At 49.7% G+C, this 25,197-nt stretch overlaps 1 protein-coding gene across 1 annotated transcript in view; it reads left to right on the forward strand.

The window, feature by feature from the left end:
• LOC118787722 (leucine-rich repeat-containing protein 49-like) overlaps positions 1–24,573 on the forward strand; it is a 40,680-nt gene extending 16,107 nt beyond the window's left edge. Inside the window, exons 9-18 of the mRNA XM_036543356.1 lie at positions 1,257–1,318; positions 3,677–3,824; positions 6,874–6,957; positions 11,256–11,419; positions 11,602–11,697; positions 17,290–17,524; positions 17,630–17,815; positions 17,948–18,057; positions 23,741–23,894; positions 24,203–24,573. Of these exons, the coding sequence (XP_036399249.1) occupies positions 1,257–1,318; positions 3,677–3,824; positions 6,874–6,957; positions 11,256–11,419; positions 11,602–11,697; positions 17,290–17,524; positions 17,630–17,815; positions 17,948–18,057; positions 23,741–23,894; positions 24,203–24,418 (1,455 nt within the window). The 3' untranslated portion in view covers positions 24,419–24,573. The remainder of the gene's footprint in view (positions 1–1,256; positions 1,319–3,676; positions 3,825–6,873; positions 6,958–11,255; positions 11,420–11,601; positions 11,698–17,289; positions 17,525–17,629; positions 17,816–17,947; positions 18,058–23,740; positions 23,895–24,202) is intronic.
• The last annotated feature ends 624 nt before the right edge of the window (positions 24,574–25,197 follow it).

Genomic DNA, 25,197 nt, shown 5'->3' on the forward strand with positions numbered 1-25,197 from the left:
TTACATGATAGACTTCCACAGGTTGCAATTTTATCCATTTATACAGGTGGATATTTACTGAGGCAATTGTGGGTTAAGTACCTTGACCAAGTGTACAGCAGCAGTGCCCTAATGGGGAATTGGACCAGCAATCTTTTGTTTACAAGCCTTGCTCCTTACCACTAAGCCACACTGCAGTTAATTATATCGAATAAACCAGAATTGAAACTGAATTTGAGTTTATCTTAACTTGGGGTTAACCATCGGGGTACAGGCTGAACCTAACCACCCAAACCACCACTGCACTGCCTGGGGTGGGATGAGGTTAGAGTCAGTGTTTGTAAACTGCTTCACCAGCAGCAACTGCAGAAGGGGCGGAGCCAGCGAAGATTCTATATAGAACCAAGAAGCGCTGCATGCCTTTTACACTGAGCATTCTGTCCCAGGCGCTGCCTCCTTAATGCATACGTCCACTTTACACCTCGTTAGCATGATGGCGTAAGAAGGAAGTAGATGCAATGAGACCATGCCTACAGTGTGAGAGTGGGTGGGAGGACCAGTAGGAAGCAGGTGCTTGGAGAAAGTGTCTGCAGTGAGGTCTGACACAGCACATTCTTACCCCCCCCCACTCCATCCTCCCCATGGGAGTGTCCTCTCCTCTGCCCGAGCGCACGCCTCTCCCCCTCTCTGCCCTGCCTCTCCGAGCACAGCCGGAAGCACCCGAGCGCGCCGTGGCTGTCTCTGCGCCCCTGCCTGTCCTCATCAGCCATTCGGCAGGCTGCTCCTCTCCTTCCTCTGCTCGGGCTGGCAGGGGGGGGTGGGGGGCTGGGGGACCCGTCGTCAGGATTTACCGCCACGCGATTAATGCAGCCTCCTCTCCCGCCCCTGCCCAGCTCTCCTTTGTCTCCGCGCGGCCGTCCGCAGCCGAGCCCAGGGAGCAGCCCAGCCGCTCCTGCGGTGAGGATCTCTGCATTAGCGTAGAACTCCCCCTCCCCCCTCCCTCCCTCCCTCCCTCCGCCTCTCCTCTCCTCTCCTCTCTCCCCCCTCCCCTCCCCGCGCTGCCGCGGCGCTGCCGGCACACCAGGCAGACGGAGCGATCGCCGCCGCACGGAGCGGGAAGGTGACCGGAGGGGCGGGACGCCGTTCGGCTCGGGAACGACTGACCCCCCTCCCCTATCCCTCCTACACCCCCCACCCCCCCACCCACGTGGTGCTCCTCGTCCCCTCTCCTCCCATCGTCTCTCTCTCTCTCTCTCTCTCTCTCTTCCTCCCTGCAGACGGAGGTGGACCGCCTGCCCTGCCTGCAGCGCCTCTTCCTCAGCTGCAACTGCATCACCAGGTAAGAGGCAGCGCGTTAACTCCCTCCTCTCTGCAGCCCTGGCGCCGGCTCCGCCCACCCGAGCCGCCGCGGAGGGGCCGCTAACAAACCCGCCGAGCCGCGCCGGAGCATTTCAGCGCCACGCCTCGCCGCGAGTCCCTCCGAGAGCCGCGCCGTGGCTGTCCCGCGCAGTGCCTGTCCCGCGTCGGCGCCGCTACACGGACAGACACGCGTGTCACGTGTCTGAGACGGGGGCGGCGTTCGGTTAATGGGTCACAGCGTTCACCCTCCGCGCCGGCGGCTCTCAGCCCGTTAACAGGTCGCGCGGACGCTCCGGACTCGTGTGGAAGTTGCTGTGCTGTCTGCGGCGGCCGCCGTCTGCCCGTGGAAATTTCCTGTGAAATTCAGAGAGAGCCGGTCCCACCAGAGCAGAGGGAGCCTGCTGCCATCTGTGATGGTGCTGTAGAGTGCCACTCTCTCCTTAGCCCGTTGATTTTGTTTTCAAAGGCAAATGATCATCCGTGTCAATTTTGACTCAGTCGGGGTAGTCCCAGGACGCAGTTAGCAAGCACTCAAATTGTGCCTAAATTACAGCTATTCCAGAAGAAAATCCCTGGTTCAAGAACTACTCTTCAGGAACGAGTGTATCCTGGGGATTAAGAATTTTGCAATTATTCCGGGGGCAAAAGTATTTTAGGTTATATTTAGAATGTCTTGGTGGCCTGGCTTTTTCACAGTTGTCTGAATTTTAGAGGTTTGCTGTTATGAAACAGCACTGTAAACTACTGGCATGCTACCAAGAGAGAGAGGGGCAGAGAGCGAGAGAGAGGCAGAGAGAGAGAGAGAGAGAGAGAGACACACACAGACTCATCCTTTTTTTAATGCCAGATGGAGCTCACTTGTATGGGGGTGTATACAATAAGATGAATCGCGGTGACCAGCTCTTTTTTCAAAAGCAGGAGATGAAGGTAATCTCCAAATGTTCGTGCATGTGCTTGCAGGTGCTGTTGTTTCCGTGGGCTTTCATGGGTGTGTTTCGTCGGAGACATCGGTGGCCTCTTAGTGAATCGATCAGCACAGGCTCTTGATCCCGGCTCAGGTGGAGCCCTGTAACCCCGACGCTGCCCTGTCCCAGTCTGGGATATGACACGAGCACCAGAGGGGTCTAATTGGCTTAGTCTCGCCAGGGCAGGGAGGGTGTCACTGTGCCAGGGTTCCTCTGGATTATTCGGGGGCCTGCAGGTTGCTCAGGGGCTGCTGTCATTCAGAGATGTGCCAGTACCTCAGTCGGCCCCAGCAGTAGTGCACTGTTGGGCTTGTAGTGTGAGAAAGGGGGTGTTGTGTTGTGAGCGTGTGTATGGGGGTGCACACGCCTTGTTTCAGTGCTTCCTGAGGGCACCGAGGCTTAGCAGGTGACTTAAGCTGCTCTTCAAATTGGGGTGCCTTGTTATAGCTTTGTGTGTACACTGTCCTTAGTAAGTGTGTTTACTAAGAGAGTCCAGAGAGATGCTCATGGTAGCCGGCTGTACTCATGGTCTTTGCCTGCAGTGTATGCTGATGTCTCTTGATCCGGGCCGCTAGGGTGTGTCACTTTAACATGCCGTGTGCCGGCGCAACTCTGTTCGTTTGTCCTGTGTATGTGCGTTTAACTCTGCCACACAGATGCAGTGTGTGTTGGTCTGGCTTCATTGTGGCCTGAGTATGTTGGTTTAACCCAGAGAGACAGAGTTTTTTTGGTGTGGCCAGTGTGTGTTGGCTAATGTCTCGCCCACAGGCGGCAGTGTGTGGTTGTGTAGCTGTGTTCTAGGCCCTGTCCCAGTAAGTTCAGCAGAATGGTGCAGAGATTGTAGTTCTCTGGGGGCCTGTGGGCTCTGAGGACCTCCTCACACCCCTAAACACAGGGGCCTGTCCTCTCAGCAGGGAGCGCGCATTTGCTGAGACTGGCAGAAAGTCGCCTCTACTAGCCAGGCTAAATTTAGACAGCCCCCACTCCCGAGAGCAAACAGCCCGTGCAGTGCCTCCAGTGACTGCTGCTGTAGCAGAGTAGAGAAGCTCCGCCTATTTATCCATCAGCCCGGCGTCCTCCCTTAGGGCTAATACTCAGGGATCGTTACTGCGGCGGAATCGACCCTGCAGTCAGCACATCACCTTTGACACCCATCCCACACGCTGCTGCTCACATGCAGTCGAGCAGTTTAACACTGCTCCAAGCACAGGGAGCACGTTGCAGTTTACTCCATTCTATGAACGAGCGCGTTCGCCGCACAGGAAGCTGAAGTGAGGCTGGATGTGGAGGATAGATGGTGAGGGCAGAGAGAGAGCGGATCCCAGGCCTCAGCCCAGCTTCTGTCTTGTCTGTGTTTTCCCCCGGCGGCTCAGTTTCGATGACCTGGCCTGCCTGGGGGACTCCTGCTCCCTCTCCGAGCTCACCCTGGATGGGAACCCTGTAGCCCAGGAGACATGGTACAAGCAGGCCACGCTGCGCTGCGTGCTTCACCTCAAACAGCTGGACATGAAGCGCATCACGGTAAGGCCCCGCCCCCCGCGTGTGCATGCTCGCGTGCCTGCCTGCCTGTGCGTGTGTGTGTGTGTGTGTGTGTGTGTGGTGATTGTGAAGAAAGAAGACCCAGGCCTACAAAAGATGCATGTTCATTCTTGAAAACTCATAATGGAACACTTGGCATTTTCAGTGACACCACACCCCCCCCCCTTCCACTTCATTAAAGTGATGCCTTAGACACTCAACAGGAAGCTTACTTTCTCGCTCCAGGAAGCACCCGGGTCTGAGCTTGCGTGGTGCTACACGGCGTGCCCCCGATTTTCACAGCCTTCCCTCGAGAGTGTGGGTGTCACAGGGATCGCAGAGAGGAATTTCCCTGCAGCCACACAGAGGGCCAGGTCTTCAGTTTGCTGCACTCGCTGTTCATTCAGTCTCCTGTCTGACCTGAGAGGCCTGGGCCATGTTTGTCCTCTGTGAAAAGAGTGCTCAGCTCTCGGTATTCGATGAGAGGAGTAGTGTCCAGATTCTTAACATGATTTTATCTTTTATCTGAGGCCAACATTTCAACCCCCTGTCCTGTCCTCTCTTCCTGTGGAAGGGAACTGCTCTGATGAAATGTTGAGATGACCTGATGCTTTATTGTGCTGCTCCAGTGTTATCATTTCTACTATCATTTTCCAGGAGTCTCTAGACCACCTTTTCCTGGAATCAGGGAATAATTTCCAGCCTTTTTGCAACTGGCCTGGGTCTTCTGGTTTTTTGATTCCCTCTGGAAAATATGCTATGCTATATTCACAACACTTTTTTTGATTGATTAGAGGACTGAGAGCCAGGGCAGAGATTACCAGCCAATTGTTTTTATCGTTTGGGTTTCGCCCCGCCACAGAAGCCAAATATGCTTAATGTACACCAGCTCCTTCTCACACCACTCACTCATTCATCTGATGAGCCATCTGACTCACGCTTTTCCCATCTGTCCTGCACACGCTTTTGACGTGTGTATAATACCTGTCATAACTGTGGGTCCCATGCCGCACACAGCCACACCTGAAAAGGTGGCAAAAACTAACTTGTTCTTACATTGTTATAATCTGAGTGTTACTGCGTATGACCACCACATGCGGTCACCATACATGTCCATAACTCCTCAAAGAATTTCCTCCTTTCTTTCCCATTGGCTGCGTGAATCAGGGATTGCCTCTAGATGTGTGCAGACTCATTTTCTCACCGTCTCAGCACTCGGTCCCTGGCTATGCATGACACGATTTTTCTCTTTAACTTTTATTAGCACTCATGTGTGCAGCTAATATTTACCAGATTTCTCAGGCATTGTCTGTAGATGATCCTGCCTGGAGCTCAAACTCACCAGCCAATTTCTCTTGAAAGCTTTGTGGTTGCCTGCAACATTTAGTGTAATTAATGAAGAGTTGGACTGCGCTGCAGATGTGGATGTCCTGTTCTTTCATTGTATGGGGAGCTACTGCAGCTTCCATACACACACACACACACTCTCACACACGCACATATGCACACACACACACACACACGCGTATACACTCACACACATACCTACACACTCACACACGCACACACACAGACACACACACATACCTATACACACATACATTCATACTTACACACATGCACGCACAAACACATGCTCTGTTTTAACAAACAGAGAACTCATCAGGCTGGAATTTCAAATTGGCAGCTGCAGTCTTCATTATCTCTATTCTTTTATTGGCACTTATCAAATGTACTCACGCAGAAGCGATGTGGATGTTACAGTTCTGAAGGGTGTATTAGTGGAAATAAAAATGGAAAACAGAATCCAGGACTACACCTGGCCTTTGTAAATGAATGGCAGCAGCCGGGATCCGGGCAGGGGGGACCCCTGGGAAATCTTGGTCAGTGGGACATTTGGCTTCTGGCAAAGTCATGGTATTTCCAGTTTGGCAGGCAAAAGAAAAGCGCGGACGCCCGTACATTAGGGAAGGATTTTCCACTGGAGCACTGAGGCTGAAGGTGGACCGAACAGATTTAGTATCACATTAAATCAGAGAGGAAGCTTCCAAACTGGCTTGGAAGTCTTACGTTTGGCAGGCTATAAAATCCAGATCACGCCGAGGCTTAAACTTTAAACACCCAGCGTTGTTTGTGTTATGATGCAGCTGGGCTGAGAGGCTCTGGTCAGGAAAGGACTGGGGGACATAATGATTAACTCATTCTGATAAGTCAGACGGTGAAGATTTGGTAGGATTTAGGCCTACAGCTCGCTGCCTGTCTTTGTCCTGTGCAAGAAAAGAAAATCACAGTCGTATGTTTTTTAAAGAAGCACAGTGAATTATGGATGGAATCTCTCTGAGACACCTGCGAGGCGCAACAATGCTCCTTTGAGAGAAGTTCCAGAAAATATTGAACTTCCCTTCATAAATCAACCACCCACCTCATCAGGGCTTTTGTGCCAATGAACAGTGGAGCAAGGAACGGCTAGCTCTGCACTGCAGAAATTATCAGTCTGAAATGCCCAATAGGTCACTGTTAGTGCAGTGTACACGAACAACTACACCCTCATTTGGTAATCTTTTGACTAGAAGAGTCTCTATAGGAAATGTGCACCATTGATATAAGTTGCATGTAGACATATTTGTTTGTTGACCATTGTACATTGACTGTTTAATGTAAAGATAATGAGTGAAAGAGTGCATCTCTCTTGTGAAAGAGTATACCTGGATGTAGGGAAGGCAGTACAGTACCAAATAATTAACTTCAGTGAAATGAGAGCAATTTATAATATTTATTTAGCTTCAAATACCTCTGTGTGTTGCACGGAGTGTAAATGCCTCCTGAAAGGAGCTCATGGGAAATGAAGAAATTGATGTAATGGCTGGGTGTGGCTGTTCTGTAGCACATCGTTACTCAGATGCTGAAGTGCTCTCCCATGATCCTTCGTTCATCGACCGTTCTGCCAAAGCGCACGCGCACTGCCAGTGTTCTTGTTGCAGGTGTTGAGGTGAAGCCGTGCTGAGCGCTCTCTGCAGACGCCACCCTAACGGTGCTGGGTCTTGTGTTGCAGGAGGAGGAGAGGCGCATGGCTTGTGTTCTGGCCCGGAAGGACGATGAGAGAAAGCGAGAAAGCCACAAGCAGGCGGTGCACAAGGTAGACCCTCCCACCGACGGCTCCGGCTCCTCCTCTTTCACTCCTGCTGATACCTGAAACCAGATGCTATCCCTCTTCCTCACTTCCTGTCTGTTTCCCTCTCTGACCTTTGACCTCTTGTCCCTCCTCTGAGACTGTAGTGGATTGTTCACTACTTTGATAGCAGTCTTATCGTACCGTTTCAATGAATGCAATTGCAAGAAATGTAAATACCGGGAAAATGTGCCATTGGCCATGAACTGTGGAACACAGGAACACAGAGACCCTGCAGCGCTTTAACTTTTGGAGCAGCATTGACTTCCTGAATCTACAAGGACTGCCATATCTCCTGTAATATCTGTAGTATTTTCTGCTGTGTTGGCCCACGAGTGCCCGTGACCTGTTATTATCCGTCTCTAAAGAGATGGCACCTGGACTAACCCCCAGCCCGGGGGCTCTGTGCCTGGCGTGCCGTGACGAGTTGCTGCTCAGACAGGCACATTCGCTGCAGAGCTTTCAGGGCTTTGACAGAGCTCACTTAAGATGTTACGCAGATATTCTGCTGACTAACAGCGCAGCCTTGGCTCCGGCGCCGTTTTGGAATTTATGCTGAAAACTGCCCATGGTTTCTCTCATCCTGTGCAGTGCGTTTTCAGACTGAGAGATGGGCATTGTCACATGACCAAACACCACATTACGAATGTGCCTTCAGAGCCCCACACGGGCTTGAATCGTGTCAAATCAATTACATTGCAGCCAACTTGCAAATACCTCTGATGCCCTGAGATAAATAGCTATTGGGTTTATTTCCCCAGTACGCTGTTAGTCCAGTTTGTTGTAGTGTTCAGTGGTATATAAGGGGTATGTCTGTTGCACATCTAGTCCCAGCCCTGCGTTGGTCAATGGCAGCATTGTAGTGATGTGTTGCAGGAAGCTTTCAGAGAGGGCTCACAGATACTCTGTGGCTTGGCTGGTGCTTCGTATTTTAAGAGGATCCAAATGTTTCCTTTTCTCTGTGGAGAATAGGTTTATTCATTCCAGAGTAGAGACAGTATGGTAATGGTGACATTAAATCACTGAGCTCAACAATGATGTTGTTTAGAGCCGTTTAGGTTATTGGAGAGAAGAAAAAAAAAGTATACATAGTGGTGCTGATGAGGAGGAGGGTGATGAAAAGCGGCTCACTGTTATGATGAGACACACAGCACATTTAAGGTATATCGAACTTTTTAAAAAAATTATTTTTAACTTTTTTACATACAGTATTTCTGGAACGTTCCCTGGAAACAAATCAGTAAGCACTTGAACATGGATCCCAGAGGAAGTTTTTAGTTGTACATAACCAGAACACACAGAGTCAATGGCCCTTGCAAAGGGTGTTTATGCAAGCATTTTCCTTGGGTTTCAGTTTTTTCCTAGAAGAGCTCCAGGCTTCCTTTTGAACATGCTGTTGTTTATCAGTTAGGTCCTTGTGCTCTGTGATCCAGTGCGAAAGTATTCAGACAGAGAGGCAATGCACCTTTACACCCTGTTGCTCCTCATATTGAAGAAATCAGATCACCTTGGTCTTTGATTCTACCACCTGACCCCCTGTGAAACAGGAGACTTGTCATTGGCTGTTCAGTTGTGGCCTTCGCTTTTGCGTTTGTTATGTATTACCGAATATGCGGGGATTGAGAACTGCTGCTCAGCCCTCTGATTGAGCTCTGTTCACTGGTGAAAGGTCATGAGATTTTGAACTTCTCCTCCCTAAATTTAAGACTTCAAAGAACCCTTTGACTCTTGGATAAACCCTCTGAAATGCACTCCGGTTGGCACATTTGGGTCTCATTTTTCTTGCCGCCCACAAGTGGCTTTAAACAGCAGTGCCAGCCTCCCTATTACACATGTTGCAGTGTTTTCATGCATACTGAGGTAGTATCGCAGAAATGACTGACAGCTCCTTAAAGTGGGTGCCCAGAAGGCACTGAAAGCTGTACTCTTTGTTCCTTGAAGAAAATCAGGTTTAATCATCGCTGTGTTTGCACCTGGCTGCAAGATAAAAAAAAATGCACAGCTTCTTGTTCTGTTTCTGTACATGGGTGTTGGGGTGAGTGTGCGTGCGTGCGTGCGCATGTGTGTGTGTCTATGTATGTGTGTGTGTGTATATAGATGTGTGTGTGTGTCTGCTTTTTCTCCCTACTTCGATCCGGCCAGTCCCTGTCGAGGAATTGAGAAATGTAGCGTCTCGTGGGGCATCACGCAATGCCATTATCTCATAAAGGGCCCGGCCTGCTCCGCATAGCACCCCTCAGCCCGGGACAGTGGCACACCTGAGCGCTTCCCAGCCAAACACAGAGAGGGGAGAAAGGAAAACATTGTTCCCGCCACCACCATGGGCGCAGGGGGCCCCCATGGCCATCGCTGAGTGAGACCAGGGGAATGAGGGAGCTGAGCTCCCATAGTGATGATGCTCTGTTCTGTTCCTGTGTCTGGAGGCGGAGTTCCCCTCTGCGACTGGCAGAATCACAGCCTGTCCCTCAGGGCATTGGTCAGTATGGACTATGGATTCATGTTGTAGTTTGGGGAGCTAACTGGAACGTCTCGATGCTGTAGCTCGAAGCCCCAAGCTACTTCCTGTTTGACAGGAAGCTATTAGGGGGGAGGGGGATGTTGTAAGGCACATGCAGAGATCATAACTTCATCTGAAACCCAGTTCATTTCAGTTTTGCTTTTTTGCTTTGGATTTTTGTCCTGATTTAACTTTTAACTTTTGACATTGTATGGCCTCTTCATCTCTTTTTTTTTGTCTGTAGGCGTGACTGAGGAAGCTGTCGAGCCAAAAAGGTGGAGATTACATACCAGAGTACAAAGAAATATCATTAAAACTAATCCCTATTATGGCATTTGTGTCTGCTGTTGGCAATAGTGCACACCACACCATTGAGAGATCTTCAGTTTCGTGTCAACACGAGGGTGGCATAGAACATTTCTCCTAAAACGTAATGGCAGTCGAAACCGAAGCCAGAACGCGGGTGTGAAAAGAGTGCTGCTGCTTCATGGATGCCTGTGGTCACAGTCAAAATATTCAAATAGCTATGCACCTTTCCAGTGTCACAGTGCAGCTGTATTTGTGTTCGCAGAGGCTTGCCAATCAGTGCTGCACCTTGAGTATTCCCAGATATCTCTGTTGGTCCCTGTGCATTGATCCGACGTCACCCAGTGACTAGAGCCCACCGTTCTGAAGGCACACCAAACCAACAAAAATCCCCTAACAAAAGCAACACAGCAAGGGGCAGTGAAGCAGTTTTTCATCCATTAGGAGTTTCAATACGGTACTAATGAAGAGGGTCTCAGCAGGCATTGCACAGCTGACAGCCTGGGCTTAATGGCCATTAAAAATGCCATAGCAACAAGAAATAAGAAAGAATAAAACATTACCACAAAAAAGAAGAAGTACGAAATTAATACAGTAATCTGTAATCTGCATGAATGCTGTAAACACCAATTATAGGAATGCTAATTGTGAAGCAGTTTTTATTTTTTACATACCCGTTGAGCTACATAGGTACTCAAATAATGACAATAAAATCAATTATTTTGTTCAGCCTGCAATATATTTTTAACATTCTTGCTTTCTTTTTAAAAAAGAATGGGCCAATCATTACATTGGGTGTGCCCTGAATGTATTTGTTTCACATATTAATAAATAACAGATTGCCTCCACCCGAGGCACTCGAGTGAAAGATGTGGCTGGCATAAATATTTCCTCTTTGCTAAAGCAATCACCTAAAGCGATTCCTCTGTGTTTCAGCATTCAGTACTTTGGCTTCAGTTTTTGGAATTTATGTTTCAAAGTGTACTGCAGTTTGATTGTTTTCCTTATAGGTAAAGCAAAAATGGATTGTCCTTTACCTGAAAGTTAGCCTGTTGTGTGTAGCTATGGAATTTTGAAACCTGTACTTCCTTGATTTTCCCAGATATGAACTTCTCCCTGTTAGCACACCACAGATATCTCTTGTGTGGACTTGTTTTACTCTCTCTCTAAAAAGCTTTATTTGGTTGCTTCATAATTTAGTTTCATAATTGGACTGGGTAGTGGTCTTGCTAGGGTTGCCTAGCGATTGCACGGCGATGTCAAAATTGACCAGTCATGAGAATGGACTACTAACCAAAGATGAGAGACCACCAGCCCTACTCTGGTCTTTTTTATGCTTTGTTGGGGACGTCCGGTCAGTGTGCAGGTTACCGTGTCCCCAGGGATTAGCAAGGCGCGTGTCTCTGGTGTGTCTGCAGCTGAAGTGCCTGTCATTAGCGTGTCCCCTGTGCTGTGTGACCAGGAGAAGCGTCGCCTGGCCATCCGCAACGCAGCGCAGCAGTGGGAGGGCCTCAAGGCCTGTCTGGAGCTGCCAGCGCAGAACGGCACCAAGGAGGAGGTGAGCCCCGAGCACAGCCCCGCCCAGACCAACGGACACCCGCAGCAGCTGTCCCCAGACGAGCTCAGGTACGCAGGCTGCAGCAGGGGGAAGTGGGAGGGGGAACGGGTGTGGGTGTGGGAATGGGTGTGGGAGTGTGTGAGTATGGGCGTGGGAGTGGGTGTGGGAGTGGAGTGAGAGTGCAATTAAGTGTGTGAGTGTCTGTGGGAGTGGGAGCTAGGACACAGATACAGGCGTGCTGTTCCCGCAGGCGGGTGAGCCCAGTGGGAGCGCCAGAGCGACCAGCAGGGGGCAGCGAGTGCAAACTACGAGTGTCCAGTCGGCCAAGCAGCCCGCGGGACCCCAGGTACTGTACCCTCTGTTAGACATGCTCATTAGGGGTACCTCAGGTGCTGTACCCTCTGAGAGCCACACTCACAGCGAGGCCCCAGGTACTTTACTTTTTGATACAATCCATCTTAGTGGGAGACCTCCGCATACCCCAAGATACAAATATATAACAATAATATAAACCCCAGGATATAATCATGCATACTGGGAAATGATGTTGGGGCGGATTAGTCTGCTGTTATATGCAGTCGACCCCTGAGAGCTGCACATGTTCAGGGCCATTGTGAGGTCATGCACTCAACCCCAGTACACGCATAGCGAGTGTAAGTAAAGTCAGTGTGATTAAAACAGGCCCAGCTGCACAATACACGGTTATTACGCTCATTCCCCTGCTGCTTAATATGGTGGGCTGTTAATATTGTGTAGCCCATAGCGTATATCCTCCGGATCCTTCATCTGAGTCTCATCGCCCCTGTGCTGTCTCTGCGGGAAGGATTAGCATTCCCATTTCCTCCATGGATGCTGCGGTCCGTGTATTCGGAGCTCCTCCATTAACTGTCCTGCCTTGCCTGGGACCACCAGTCATCGCACTCCCGGGCAGAGGCCTGTTTTCTGTTAGACATGCCTAATACCATAGGCTCACGGAGACTTGCCTCTGGGACGTTATATCATATTGCTTTGCAGCAGAGGGCTTATGGCGCGATATTTACGTTTCTGAGCGGGCCCTCTGTTGGCTGGCGTCACTGCCACCGGTGCGGAGTGTCGGTCCCGAAACGAAGCCCTACTGTAACCCTACCTCGAGGCAGAAAAGCGAGGGAGGTGTTCCCTCCGGGCGCCGTGCGGGGGGGGAACTAAATTAGGAGGGATTAATATGAGAAGGGACGCGGTGGCTCGCACAAGGGCTCCTGCGATCGGTCTCAAAGAGGACAATTTTCCTGCTTTGCTCCTGAGCAACAACACAGACCGAATGAGTTTCTCCTTCAGTGGTCTGAAGATTGTTAAGTTGTTTTGAACTTGGCTACAGCAGAGGCCTAGTATGACACAACTGCTCTTTTGTTGCTGGCTGCTTCATACATAAAATAGACTGAGCTAAACTTGGCATTTTTCATGTCTGCCTTGGCAGGACAGGGGTTAACAAGTAAACGTGGCAAGAAAAAGCAGTAACAATTGTGTTACCTTTTCGTAAAAGATGGCGAAGCCTGTTCTACATTGGTTACACCACTCGCTAGCCCGTGCACTAGAATAACAGACGGGTACTGTCACGCGTGAAGCATTAGCACTTTGCCAGCGTCGGTGTCGGTCCAGCACGGTCCCGTCTGATTCGGTGAAAGAGAGCAGACGCTCTGCCTTGCGATGGGCCGCGCTGCCTTGGATTCTGACGCTGTCTGGCTCTGTGGAGGCGTAGAGTTTTCCCTGGGAGATCCCCGAGGCCTCCCTCCGCTCCATCATCACATCAGCCGCACAACAGCTGCTACAGTCTGCAGGCACGCTGCCGTCACTGAACGCCTGCTGTGGAAAACACGTGTGCCACGGCCTGACCTCTTCTGTGCAAATGCACCGCGTCCTGCAAAACTCAAACCTCTCTGCTGGCTTGTGTTGGACGCCGCTGCTTTCTGCGTAACTTGTGACATGGTGGTTGTCAAGGTTAGATGGAGTGTTACAGTATGCACTGAAAACCTTAATCTTTGTCAAGCCGACTACTACCTTTAAACTGCCTGGAATTTTCAATATATTCAGAAAAATGACAATGGAATGTGTGTAGATTTATACTCGTTTTGAGTGTCAAATACTGAACCTGGCACACTCAAATATATGAACTCTGGCTGACTTCATGCAGATAGCTAAGCGTTCGGAGCTGGTATATTATGTTTTACATAAATCAGTTTTGTAGATGTGCTGTATTTACTGTACTGCCTGTACATTTCTGCTGGTGCAGTAATTTATGTTGTATGACTTGTTCAAATTGGCCTGCACTTTAACAGGTAAAGAAAAATGCATGATGTCACCTCTGTTGGGACTCATGTAGATGTAGTTAGCATCACAACAGTGTGGTTGAATGAAGTGTCAGGGGGCTGTGTGATTTTATGTGTGTGTGTGTGTGTGTGTGTGTGTGTGTGTGTGTACGCGCATGTGTGTGTTTGGGAATGGGGAATAGCACAGCAATCAGCAGAAGAGTGCTCCTGCCTGTAGACACTACAGACATGCTCCAGGGGGTGGCCTCCTCAACAGAGGCAGTTAGGCACTGGAGAACATGTATCCTGCCCCAAAGAAGCTGTCAGTCACTCTCCTTTGAATGTTGCAGAGCAGAGAGGTCACAGCCCAATTGACTTTGAACGAAACAAATTTCCACTCAGGAATGCAAAGGACATTTGAGACTGTCAGTCTAGAGAGGCAGTCCCCGTTTCTGTGCTTGTCCAAGTACGGAGATGTTCTCGATGTCCCTTCTGACAGAGGGAGGTGTGCAAAGGAGTGGGAGTGAAGAGTTATTACCCAGAAACTCAATCCTGAGATGAAGCCGCGTGTGGAGTCAGCCATATCCACATGCTATTTATGAATTAATTCAATACATTTTAGTTGAGACGGAACTGAGTGAACTGGCAAGGGCACATATCTGAAGAATGTTATCAGGATGGCTGAAGATGTTTGGAGAGACGGTGTTTTGAACCAGAAAATCACAGACACCTGCTGGTCACCATGCCAAATCATATTATCTTATTATCAAACCAAACCATATTGAGAAAATATGAGGTTCCTCACATGTTACTTGAACTAGATTAAAAAAAATACATATTCGGGAAGAAAGAAAATAAACAAGGACCATAGTAACGGTGAGGGAAATGATTCCATCATCTCCCACGGAAGCGAGTGATTGCGCACATTAGCGGCTGTGGCTCTTGACTGTGAGTGATGTTGACGTGATGTATCCCAGAGCCACATCTGTGGCTGTCCATTTTGTGACTCTGTCAGTACGACGCTGCCTGTCACCCCGTGTGTATCCAGGCCCAGCCCCTGTGAGGAAGACCTCAGCGGCATTCTGAAAAGACTAAATGTTTGGTTTAAGCCCCTGTTAAGTCGAGTGGATGAATTTAGTTCCCATTTGTTTTCAGCGTAATGATTTCGGAAACGCTAATCGCGCTTAATGCAGTTAGGTCGGGGCCACATGTGTTCGGAATCATCAGTAATTCCGCTGTTGTGACTGTCGGGGCATATTCCTGATTGTTGTGCATATTTCAGGAGGGGATTTGGGGGCCTAGAGATAAATGCTCCTGGCTGTTCACCAGGGGAGATTTCAAGGTACAGTAAGGGACACGAGGGAGAGTGCGATTGTGGCTGTCGTCCAGGTGGCCGGGGAGAGGGGTGAGGGGACAGTGGCACTGTGTGTATCCGCACACCGCCCGGTGGTGGCCCCCTGCATGCCCTGAAACAGGGGTGATCTAGTGGCCCTGCCGCCCTGGCTCTGAGAGGTGCAGCGTATCCTCCAGCTTAGAGGTGTCTTTCAGCACGAGGTGCCCGCCTGTCTCTTGATACGCCACAGCGCCAGGGGTCTCTCAAAGCGTGCGATGATACCTGCAGCTGCCCGCCCCACACACACACACACACATACACGCACACGCACACACACACACACCCTGTGGAGCCTCTCTGTAGCCAGCGGCCTCCGTCCTACCTGACTGCAGATATTCCGAGACCATCAGTCAGTGTCAGACGCCAGCTCGCCCGAAACATGACCCTGTTTAATCTGCAATGCACATAACACCGGGTCTGTGATGGCTCTTGTTATTTTAAGACTTCGACTGAATGTTGCCAGCCAAATTCCACACGTCATTATTCAGTTGTATGGTTTGTGGCACACATATATTTATGTTGTGTATTTAAGGCTTATCTTTGGGCACTGTAAATTTTCTGTGGCGTTATCTGGAATTTCTTCTGAATATTGCCAAAATACTCTGAGGAGGATGTCCTTTTTTGAAAACCCATTTGAAGTACACACTAATGAAAGACCTCCTCTGTTCAGTGATCATTTATTAAGTGGCACTGTGCATTTCTGTGGCAGATTTGGAAGTCAGCTCAAAAGAATATTTCAGGAAGTAAGAGCTCAGTACACCAGTACATGAATATAGCATACAGATATTTTTCCCTCAAAAGCTTTTAGAGAGAAATGCTCAAGCATATATTTTGAAACCTGAATGACAATGCATTAAGGATATGTACTGTAGCTGAGTGGGCAACATGAACTCTTTTGGGGATGCCCCATTCTGCTTTAAAACTGGAATTCCTGTGTATTTAGTGCTTTTTATGTTCTTTCTTGATACATTCCCTTTGGACTCTGTAACGTTTAATGTTTTACTCACTATTGATTATTGTATGGCACAGACTTGAGTCTAGTGAATCCTCCAAGTTAAGTCCATTACATTACATTACATAATGTTCCACTATACTGTTGAGGATGTAAAGATGATGCTGTTGGGAGCTGCATGAGTACCTACATCAGTGCAGATATACAGTATCTTCTTGAAATGTATGCTGTTTTTCACAAGCGGCTCTGTTCAGTGTAGACAGGCTCTTGAAAAATAGGAAAATGCTAGTGTGATGTCATCACACTTTATGTGTGCTGCACTGTAAATGCCCTGAAACCTAACTCACTGATTTAGTTTCCCCGCCTCCTCTTCTGTCTAAACATACTTGACCTATCTCCATCTGTCATGTACCTTCGTCCTGTCTCGTTAGCTTCTCTCTGTCTCAGGCCTTATACTTCCATCCAGGCCTTCATTGCACAGTACAGTGCTCTGACTGTTCCCTTAGAGGAGCAGGGTAGCTCCACTGACTCTTTAGCATTTGGTTTTTCTCTCCCTCCTTGTCCTCTTTCTCAGGACGTATCTGGTGGAGTCTTAAATGAACCGCAAAGTCCTGCGTAGATAAGGAGAAGGGATGCAGTTCCCCCGCGGTCCCTGAAAGGGATGTCCTAGCGGGTGAGATCAGGTTTTCTGGGTAGCACAATGATGTCCTTGTATGGGCCGTTTGAGTGCCAGTCTTCTTTGATCAGGCCCACTGTACCCACTGGCTGACAAATTAGCTGATGACTGCTTGAAATTAATGCACATGATTCTAGGGGCACAATATTTTAGATTGGAGTAATGGTAACGTGTTTGATTTGCGTGTTTGATTCTGTGTTAGCTTTTAAGAGCCCGCACCTACTAGATCCTTGGTATTTTTAAGTGCAGTTCTTTGATGGAGGTATTAAAGAAGCCCATCCACTGCCAGGACTCCTGGCATATGATCCTCTTGCACGTTCACAGCGGGGCGGAGGAGCCGGGCTCCAGGAAGGTGATTCCGTGTCCCTGAGACCCGTCTAGCCCTGCTGGTCTCACGCCTCCCTTATCATGGGAGGGCACTTCCACTTTTGTTAGGAGAACAGATTGCACATAAACAGCACCAGAAGATAAATGTTTAATTCAACGTCCCAGCTATCTGGTGATCATCCATTAAAAACTGTTTTCTGCATTCGCTTGTAATCCAATGCTGATATCTGGACACTGTGTTTAAATCAGCAGGGATGTAGGTACTGACTCCAGGCCTCACAGGCAGCGGTGTTGGTGTGTTGTTGCAGGTCCTCCGAGGCAGGGGGCGCCAGCGTGCAGAGCTTGTCCCTGTCGGACAGCCACCTGGCTGAGCTGGACGGGGACACCCTCCGCCTGTTCGGGCTGGGAGCCCTGGAGGCCCTGGAGCGAGGCTGGGGCGTGCAGACCGCGGGCGCCGTCACCATCATCACCTTCCGCTACATCCACTTCGACGCCATAGTGCCAACGCTGCCCCGCATCCGGGTCAAGTTCCCCAACCTAGTGGTGAGACCATTTCAAGTTTACATTTCAAAGCCAGGTGGGCCTTTTTGTCAGCCCCGCCCACTGACATAATGACCAATAGGGCTCCGTCTGCTCCGGTCCTCGCAGCACCTCATCTTCCTGGAGGCCAACATCAGCCGGCTGGCGCAGTTTGCGGCCCTGGCCCAGGTGAAGCGGCTGGAGCAGCTGACCGTGCACCCTGAGGGGAACCCGGCGGTGGGCCTGGCGCTGTGGCGGCCTTTCGTCATCTACCGGCTCCACCACTTAAACCTGCAGAAGGTCAACGGCGTGGAGGTACGGCATGGTCCAATCAAGAGACTGCAACACTGAGCTCTGGGGCGCTATGGAAAGTCAGTGTTGTATGCGTACTGCTGCTCTGTCTGACGTCCCCCTCCCGAGGTGACCCCGTGTGTGTGTGTGTAACAGGTGACCATGGAGGACACGGTGGCTGCGGAGAGGCTGTTTGGAACGCTAGGCCACATTGCCGCCACAGAGACCCCGCGGTGCCGTCTTCTGCTGCTGCTGGAGGAGTCCCGGTGAGTCCCACCCGCACCAGGCCTTGTACCCGCTCCCTCCTTCCAGAAACCAAACCAGCACCCGGCACCCAATCTGAGCACCTCACCATCCCCCTGACATGAGTGTCCAAGAGCAGACAGGCGTGCTTTAACTGTGATTCTGCAGCATTCTATGCTGAGTCCCTTGCTCAGAAACCAATCAAGAAGCCAACAACCAGCACCCAGTGAGAGTGCCTCACAGTCCTCTGACACCAGTGTCCAAAAGGGGGGGGGGGGGGTTACTTTAACTGCAGGTCTGTGGCATTCCACAGTGAATCCTGCCGTAACAGAGCCCCAAACCTGCTCCTCACACCCAGAAGTGAATCGAGCACCAGCAGCCAGTTCCTGGTCAGAGTGCCTCACCGTCCCCTCATGCGAGTGTCTGAAAGCAAGAGGGGGGGGGCTGCAACCGCAGGTCCCTGGTGAGCCGAAACCTGGTGCTGTGGAGCCAGGGAGCTGTGCACCGTGTCCCCAGGGCAGGGCGGGTACCTGGCACCCGCATGCATTCCTCTCCCAAGCCAGCCCGCGCCGCCTCAGATATATCACTCCCAGCCGCTGGAAACGCCGCCGCGCGCAGCAAAACACGGCATCGCCCAGGTCACACCCCATCCATAACCGCTGCGCTGGAGTCCGAGCCCACCCTGTCAGGGCAGCGCTGAAGTTTCATATCTCACAAACAAAAAGGAGGAGGGGGGTGTTACTGCACGCCCCATTAAATTAACCCTCACTTCCTGTTTTGGTTTATGCTTTTAACTTCATTTTTCGCTGTGCTTGATGTGGGGAAAGGGGAGTCGAATATTTCCAAAACTGCTTGGGGAGAGTTGTTACTGATGTTCAGATCTGCCTTGCTGTTTTTAAAAAGGTGCGACTTGCTAGAATTATATACCGTGAGCTACTTTTTTCTGAATTGGTCTGTGGTGAGATTTCAATGCTTTGTGATATGCGCTATATTAGCTGAAATGTACACTCAGACTTCTGACATTTGCCAAAGCCATTTCCCTCTGGCCATTACGCGTTTTTGTCTGAGGGGTGGTGTGTACTCCAGCGATACCATAGGGAAAAGTTTGTGTTTTTGTCATGGAGGACAGTGGGAGACAGAAGCACTCTCTCCACGCTCAATTTTGTGTCATTTTCAGGTAAATTTGGTGAGCACAAATCCTTTGCTCATAATCGTGAAACAAGCACGGAGGCTCCGCTGCTCTCAAAAGCCCTACAGTTGTGTAACGCGATTCCGAACCAGCGCACTCGAGCAGACGCTGTGGTGAATGAACGAATACCGCCCGCTGTGCCGGGTGCCATTTTCTCAGCGGTTCAGCGGCTGTGTGTGTGGCTGCGTGTGTGGCTGCGTGTAGTGTATATAAGCGTTATTGAGTGCGGTGTTTGCATATGGGTGCAGGCCTGCCAGTATGCGCGCACAGGTATGTGTGGCTCTCGCTCAGGCACATGCCAGCACTCGCTCCCAGCTGTCAGCGGCCCCCTGATTGCCTCGCATGTGAGAGAGCGGGGGGGGAAAAAAATGGCAGGTCCTCTAATCTGTCCAGGTTTACTTTTCCTCTCCGTGGGATTACCGAAACGTCTCAGGGCGCATTGGAGAGGAGCGTGGAAGAAATGTTTGAGCTCTTCCAGCCGCTGGAACTCTTCCCTCTTTCCCTCCTTCAGGAGATGGTGTGGCATTCAGGTTTAAGGCGAGGCACATGACTGTGTTTCATTGTGACATCATAAAGCGCTTCCTGGGGTTGGCGGCTGCTGAATGTTTGCGCTCAGGTGGACGTTGCTTGCCCACTGTCTCAGTGGGAGCTATGTGAGAATGCGCTTGGGTACTCCAGATGCTCTGATGTGGGTCTGTGGCACCGGCTTACATAGGAGTGATACTTTCCATACGTTTCGTAAAGCGGACCTCAGCTTCCTGGTAGCTGGGCATGCATACAGCCGTTTTCTGTGTGTTGTCATTGTTCTCATCAAATTGATGTGACATATTACATACATTAGTTCTGATAATGCATACAAGCACCTCTGTCTTGCCTTTATACTTCGTACCGTTTGCTTATCCGCCTGTGTCCTTAACAAAGTTGAATGCATTCTTTCTTGGATGTCGTCCACTCATGAGTAAAGCGGCCAGTGTTGATTCATCCTGTCTGACGTCATAGAGCAGACAGGTGTCAGATGGCACCAGTGATTGGAATTTTGAATGCTTGGGTGCAGTTGAAGAGATGATGTCTGGGAAGTTTAGAATACACAACCTGTCGATGATTTCTTCAGCCTAAAATCTGGAATAAGAAAATTGGGTCATGTATATATGTGTGTGTATACACACACACACACACACAAGCTAAAGCATCTGGCTTTAGCCCAAGGGCTCCAGCCATCTGTATCAAAAAACTCTCCCTCTCCAAAGACTCAGCACACAAGTATTGTTTTGCCTCTCAATACTAGCAACTGCCAGGTAGGTGATAAAGCCTAGTTGCCCACCAGCAGGCATTCTGAACAGGAACATCCGTGGCAGAACAGAAAGGTGTGCTGATTGTTTAGAGGGAAGGCACCTTGGGCTGTGCTATCTTCATGCCTTTTAGGAAAGTGCTGTAGCCTCATGAAAAAGAAAATCACATATGTGTTGGACGGTGTGATTAATAACTTGCTGATGCAAACACGTTTTGCCAAAGGTCATTGGAGGGACACTGCAATTGCCACAGCAATCCAGTAACTCCACAAACAGATGCATCCGGTTTGACATGCATCTTGTCTACACAGGCATCTTACATTTCTGTCATAATTCACAACATAATTTGCGATAAATTCCAACATAATTCATGTTTCTGTCATAATTCACGACTTCTTGATACAATCTGTGGAAAAAATCTAAAAAGTAGATTTGCAGATTGTTACAGAGTAGTGAAGATAAATGACATTTTTTTTACAGTATTTAAATTTTAAAATAAATTGGAGTTAATTGACATTATTACAAAATCTTTTTTCTATTTTCACCTCATACAGATGGTAAGTTTAGGTATACACAGTGAGGCACACACAGAATCATTTTTCCCCCCCAAAGATCACAGCTCACACTAATATACATTGAGAAGCAGTCACACCTCCCAGTGAAGACAAATTAATTGCCTGCATTGTTTGAAAGACTTAAGTGTACAGGGGATAGAGTGAAATGTCAGAGGCTTATGTGTATTTACATTTGGGCTGATTCAGGGAAACTCACATTTTTTTGTCCATAGACAAAAGTTACGGAAACCAGACTACAGGAAATAAAAACAAACTTACTTGGCTTACTTAAATGTGTTTGACTCTCTCAACTTAGAATTAGAAAATGCAATAACTTGCTGATAGATTATTAAATTGGAAGATCGCAAACAGCTCTTGGAAATTCGACTTGTGAGATTCACCTGAAGCAAAACTGTGAAGTGTGCCCCAGGCTTCACCTCGTGGCTGACTCATTAGCCAGGCGGGCACCTGAGAGGGGTTTGTGCTGCACCCCGTCTAAACACGAAATCATGACGGCTTCCCACAGACAAGGGAACAACAGGCAAAACAGAAACTCTACCTCAGTGTAATTAATGCAACGAAATTTATGGAAATATAGTTGTTGCCCTATAAAATACAATAAACACAGAGTGGCCCGCAGAAAAGCGAGATATAACCAAACTGTTCAGTGTAACTTGGCTTTATTTCATGATATAATTAACTGTAACGGTAGACCTATTTTTGCAAGTGTTTGTACTGACATACAGACAATAAGAGCTTCACACATGGGAAGAACTTGGCCTTTTTGTACTCTGAGAGCGTTTTTTGAGAAGATATATATTTCTGAACAAGCTGTAATTTGTTCACAAAAGTTACTGTCATCCATCTTCTCAGTCCTCATTCAGTAACATTGGCTGGGCTCTTCAGTGACAGCTTCCTCTGTCTCTAAGCAGCTTCTAGAAGCTGTAAAGGATGTACTTCATATCCGTTCATTTTAGTATTTCTATCCCAAACGCAGTAAAGTGTAATAGATTAAAGGGTATAGTCGATTATAGTGGATGTAATTGATTATGGATAGTGGATATAGCGGCTGCTCTGGCCCTTCCACTCAGGGTCGGCCTGTATCTGCAGCCGGGTGGCTACTCTAGGGTGCACAATCATGCAGCTAAGTTGCATCTGGAATGTACCGCAGTGAGACCTGCTGTGTGGTGATGCATGTGGTTTCTCCTCCCTGCCCTCCTTTAAATACAGTGGATCCAGCCTCCTTCTGTCCCCCTCTCTCTCAAACACACACACACACACACTCGCTGATCCCACCAGGTATTTTAGCCCGGAGCCTGAGCCAAAACGATGATTCCCCTCTTCTGGCACCAGCACTGTTGGACGTGTTGCTGCAGTGCTCTGTGTCATTAGATTAACAGTGATAGATAAGACAGGAACGTTTGATGTAACATCCTTTAATGATGTTCCCGTCCGCTTTACATCTGTACAAACGTGGCTGCCGAAATGGAAACACAGCCGGTCGCCGAATAAATCGCAATAAAAGGATCAACTCTCAGTCTCGACGCTGATTTTTTAAAAAGATGCTGTAATACAATCTGCGGCTTTGTTCGGTTTTTGTTTTTTGTTTTCTGCGACCGCACAGTGCCGGTCTGTACTCTGGCACTGTGACAAAAACACCCGCACTTGCTGACTCCTCTCATGATGGAAGTTCAGTAAGTGGTTCCCAAACGCGGTGATGCTGGGATATAACTGCCCGATTCCCCCCACCCTAATAATGCTCCCAGGATGCCCTTGGAATGGGCATGCCCTACACCCTTGGAATCTCTCTCACGGCGGTCTGCTGTCCGCTAAACCCCCCAACCCCCCCCCCGTCACACCTCACCCCTCACAGAAACAATGCAAACATCACCATCTTCTCCTCCTGTTAGAGCAGCAAAGCAGATCCTGTCGATTACTGTGAAAACAATCAGATTTCGGACAGAGGAAGCCTTTGACAGGCCCCAGAATGCCGAGCCGCAGAGCTAATGGGGGAATTATAATTCATGCTGCCCCGCAGACGTGTCTCGCCCTCTCGCCCTCACTCCCATTCAGATGTCAGCCTCTGACGTCCTTGTCTTGACATGCTTGTCATCGTTCCCTGTATTGTTATTCACGACTATATTCGCGCGAGTTTCGTTCAGGCCTGCTCTCCTTCCTCCAGCCATTCCCAGGAGAGGAAGCGCTGTCTCTGCTGTCTGTATTTAGACCGCAGCGCATGGTGCTGTGCTCTTTGATATCGCTCCCTGATGCATTAATTTGCCGCTTTCGGAGGTTTGTTTTCTTGATTGAAATAATTAGGGAACAGCTCTCTGCGGCGCACGCATTAAATCTCCTGCGACGTCAGGACAGGCAGAGTTTGAGGAGTGCTGATTCATCACACTGCTCATTCTACCTCTCGGTTTCTCTCTCCGTCCCCGTTTTTATCCCCCTGCCTCTCTCCCTCTTTCTCTTTCCCCCACCGCTCTCCCTCTCTCACTCCTCACTTCTCACTTCTCCCCCTCCCTGTTTCTCCTTCCCTATTCACATCTCTCTCCTTCTCTTTCTGTCCCTCTCTCCCTCCCCCTTCTCCGTTGCCCCCTCCTACACATCTCTTTTTCCATCACCCTCCCTCCCTCTCTCCTCCTCTGCCTCTCTGCCCCCCCCTCCCCCGTAGGAAGCGTCAGCTGCAGTTCCTGCTGGAGGGTCGGGGGCGGCGGGCGGGGCTGAGCCCGGAGGAGCTGCGGGACAACGGCAAGCTGCTGGGGGAGGGCCTGAACCGGGCGCTCTTCAACTACCCCATGCGGGACGGCGGTGCCGAGGGCTCCGTGGTAACAGCGCGTCACCCCCGCTTAGCTTCTAAGACCAGCACCTGCTGCGTGTCATCCGCACGGGCCTGGGGTCCCGGGAGGAGACGCAGTCAGTTGTGCAGGGACAGGTGTCTCTGACTGCAGACTTGGCGTCTGTAGCGGTGTCATCCTCACGGCACTGGCCTCTTTATTTTTAAAGCTCTCTGTCTCTGTGACTAGCTGGTACATTTAGCAGCACACTGTAACATCCCTATGCTATGCATTGAAACTTGCCCCCCGTGCCCTCTCTCCCCGAGCCTGACCCCCCCCGTTTCCTCACTCCGCCACAGGAGGGCGCCCCGGAGGCCTCGGACCGGGCGGCCATGGTGCGGCAGTACCTGCGGGGCCTGGTGCAGAGGGCGTCCGACACCAACGTGAAGGGCGATGCGCTGCACAAGCTGTGGCCCTCCATGTTCGCGGAGATGGTGAGGGACTGCGTGCTGGACATGAGGGACCGGCCGGCCTACCGGCTCGCCTGCCTGAGCAGGGTGTCCCACAGCAAGTGACCTGAGAGGGGTGCCACCCCACCCTACCGCACACACAGTTCCATACCTCTCCCCAATACCGTCCTCCTACCCCCCAGACCACAGACGCACTTGTGACTGGTGTCAACAGGACAAAGCATTTTTTTTTTATCCAAGAGAACAGAATACAGATCTCACCAGGGACTACTTCTGTGTTCTGTGAACAACTGCGAGGGTGTTCTGCTGGAATGTACACAAACACACATATCAACATGAGCTCCTCTTTCAGCTCACATACTGAGCTGAATTTTGGGAGGCTGGTGTTGAACACGTGTCTTCCTTTTAGGCCATGAATGGCACTGTAAAATCCCAAACAGGAGACTGCTTGTCCTGTTCTGTTGGACCTTTTTTTGTATTTTTTTCTTTTTTACTTAGCCTTTACTTAACTTTATGTCTTGTCTACGGTACAGATGGGCTTAGGCTAGAATGTCCCAGTACTTCACAAATTCACATGGATCACTTTCTGGCAGATGGCGCTGGAAGGGGAACAGATCTCCCAGCACTGTATTTCTGTGTTTTGCCTATTATTCATGATTAAATGCCCTTTCTGTACACGCACTCATTCTGACCTGATTTCACTGATGTTTGTGTTTGCATCACATTACCTGTTTGCATCGGGCCCATCGGAGTGACATCCAAAGGTGAGCATCTGTTCCCTTTCCTGTGAAGAGCGGGCCTCTCCTGCTCCTCATACAGACTGTCCCTTCCCTGCTGCTCCGCTTTCTGCAGAGAGGTGGCGCTGTTGCCACACGACGCCTCTG

This window comes from Megalops cyprinoides, chromosome 13 (assembly GCF_013368585.1).
Source record: "Megalops cyprinoides isolate fMegCyp1 chromosome 13, fMegCyp1.pri, whole genome shotgun sequence".
NCBI lineage: Eukaryota > Metazoa > Chordata > Actinopteri > Elopiformes > Megalopidae > Megalops > Megalops cyprinoides.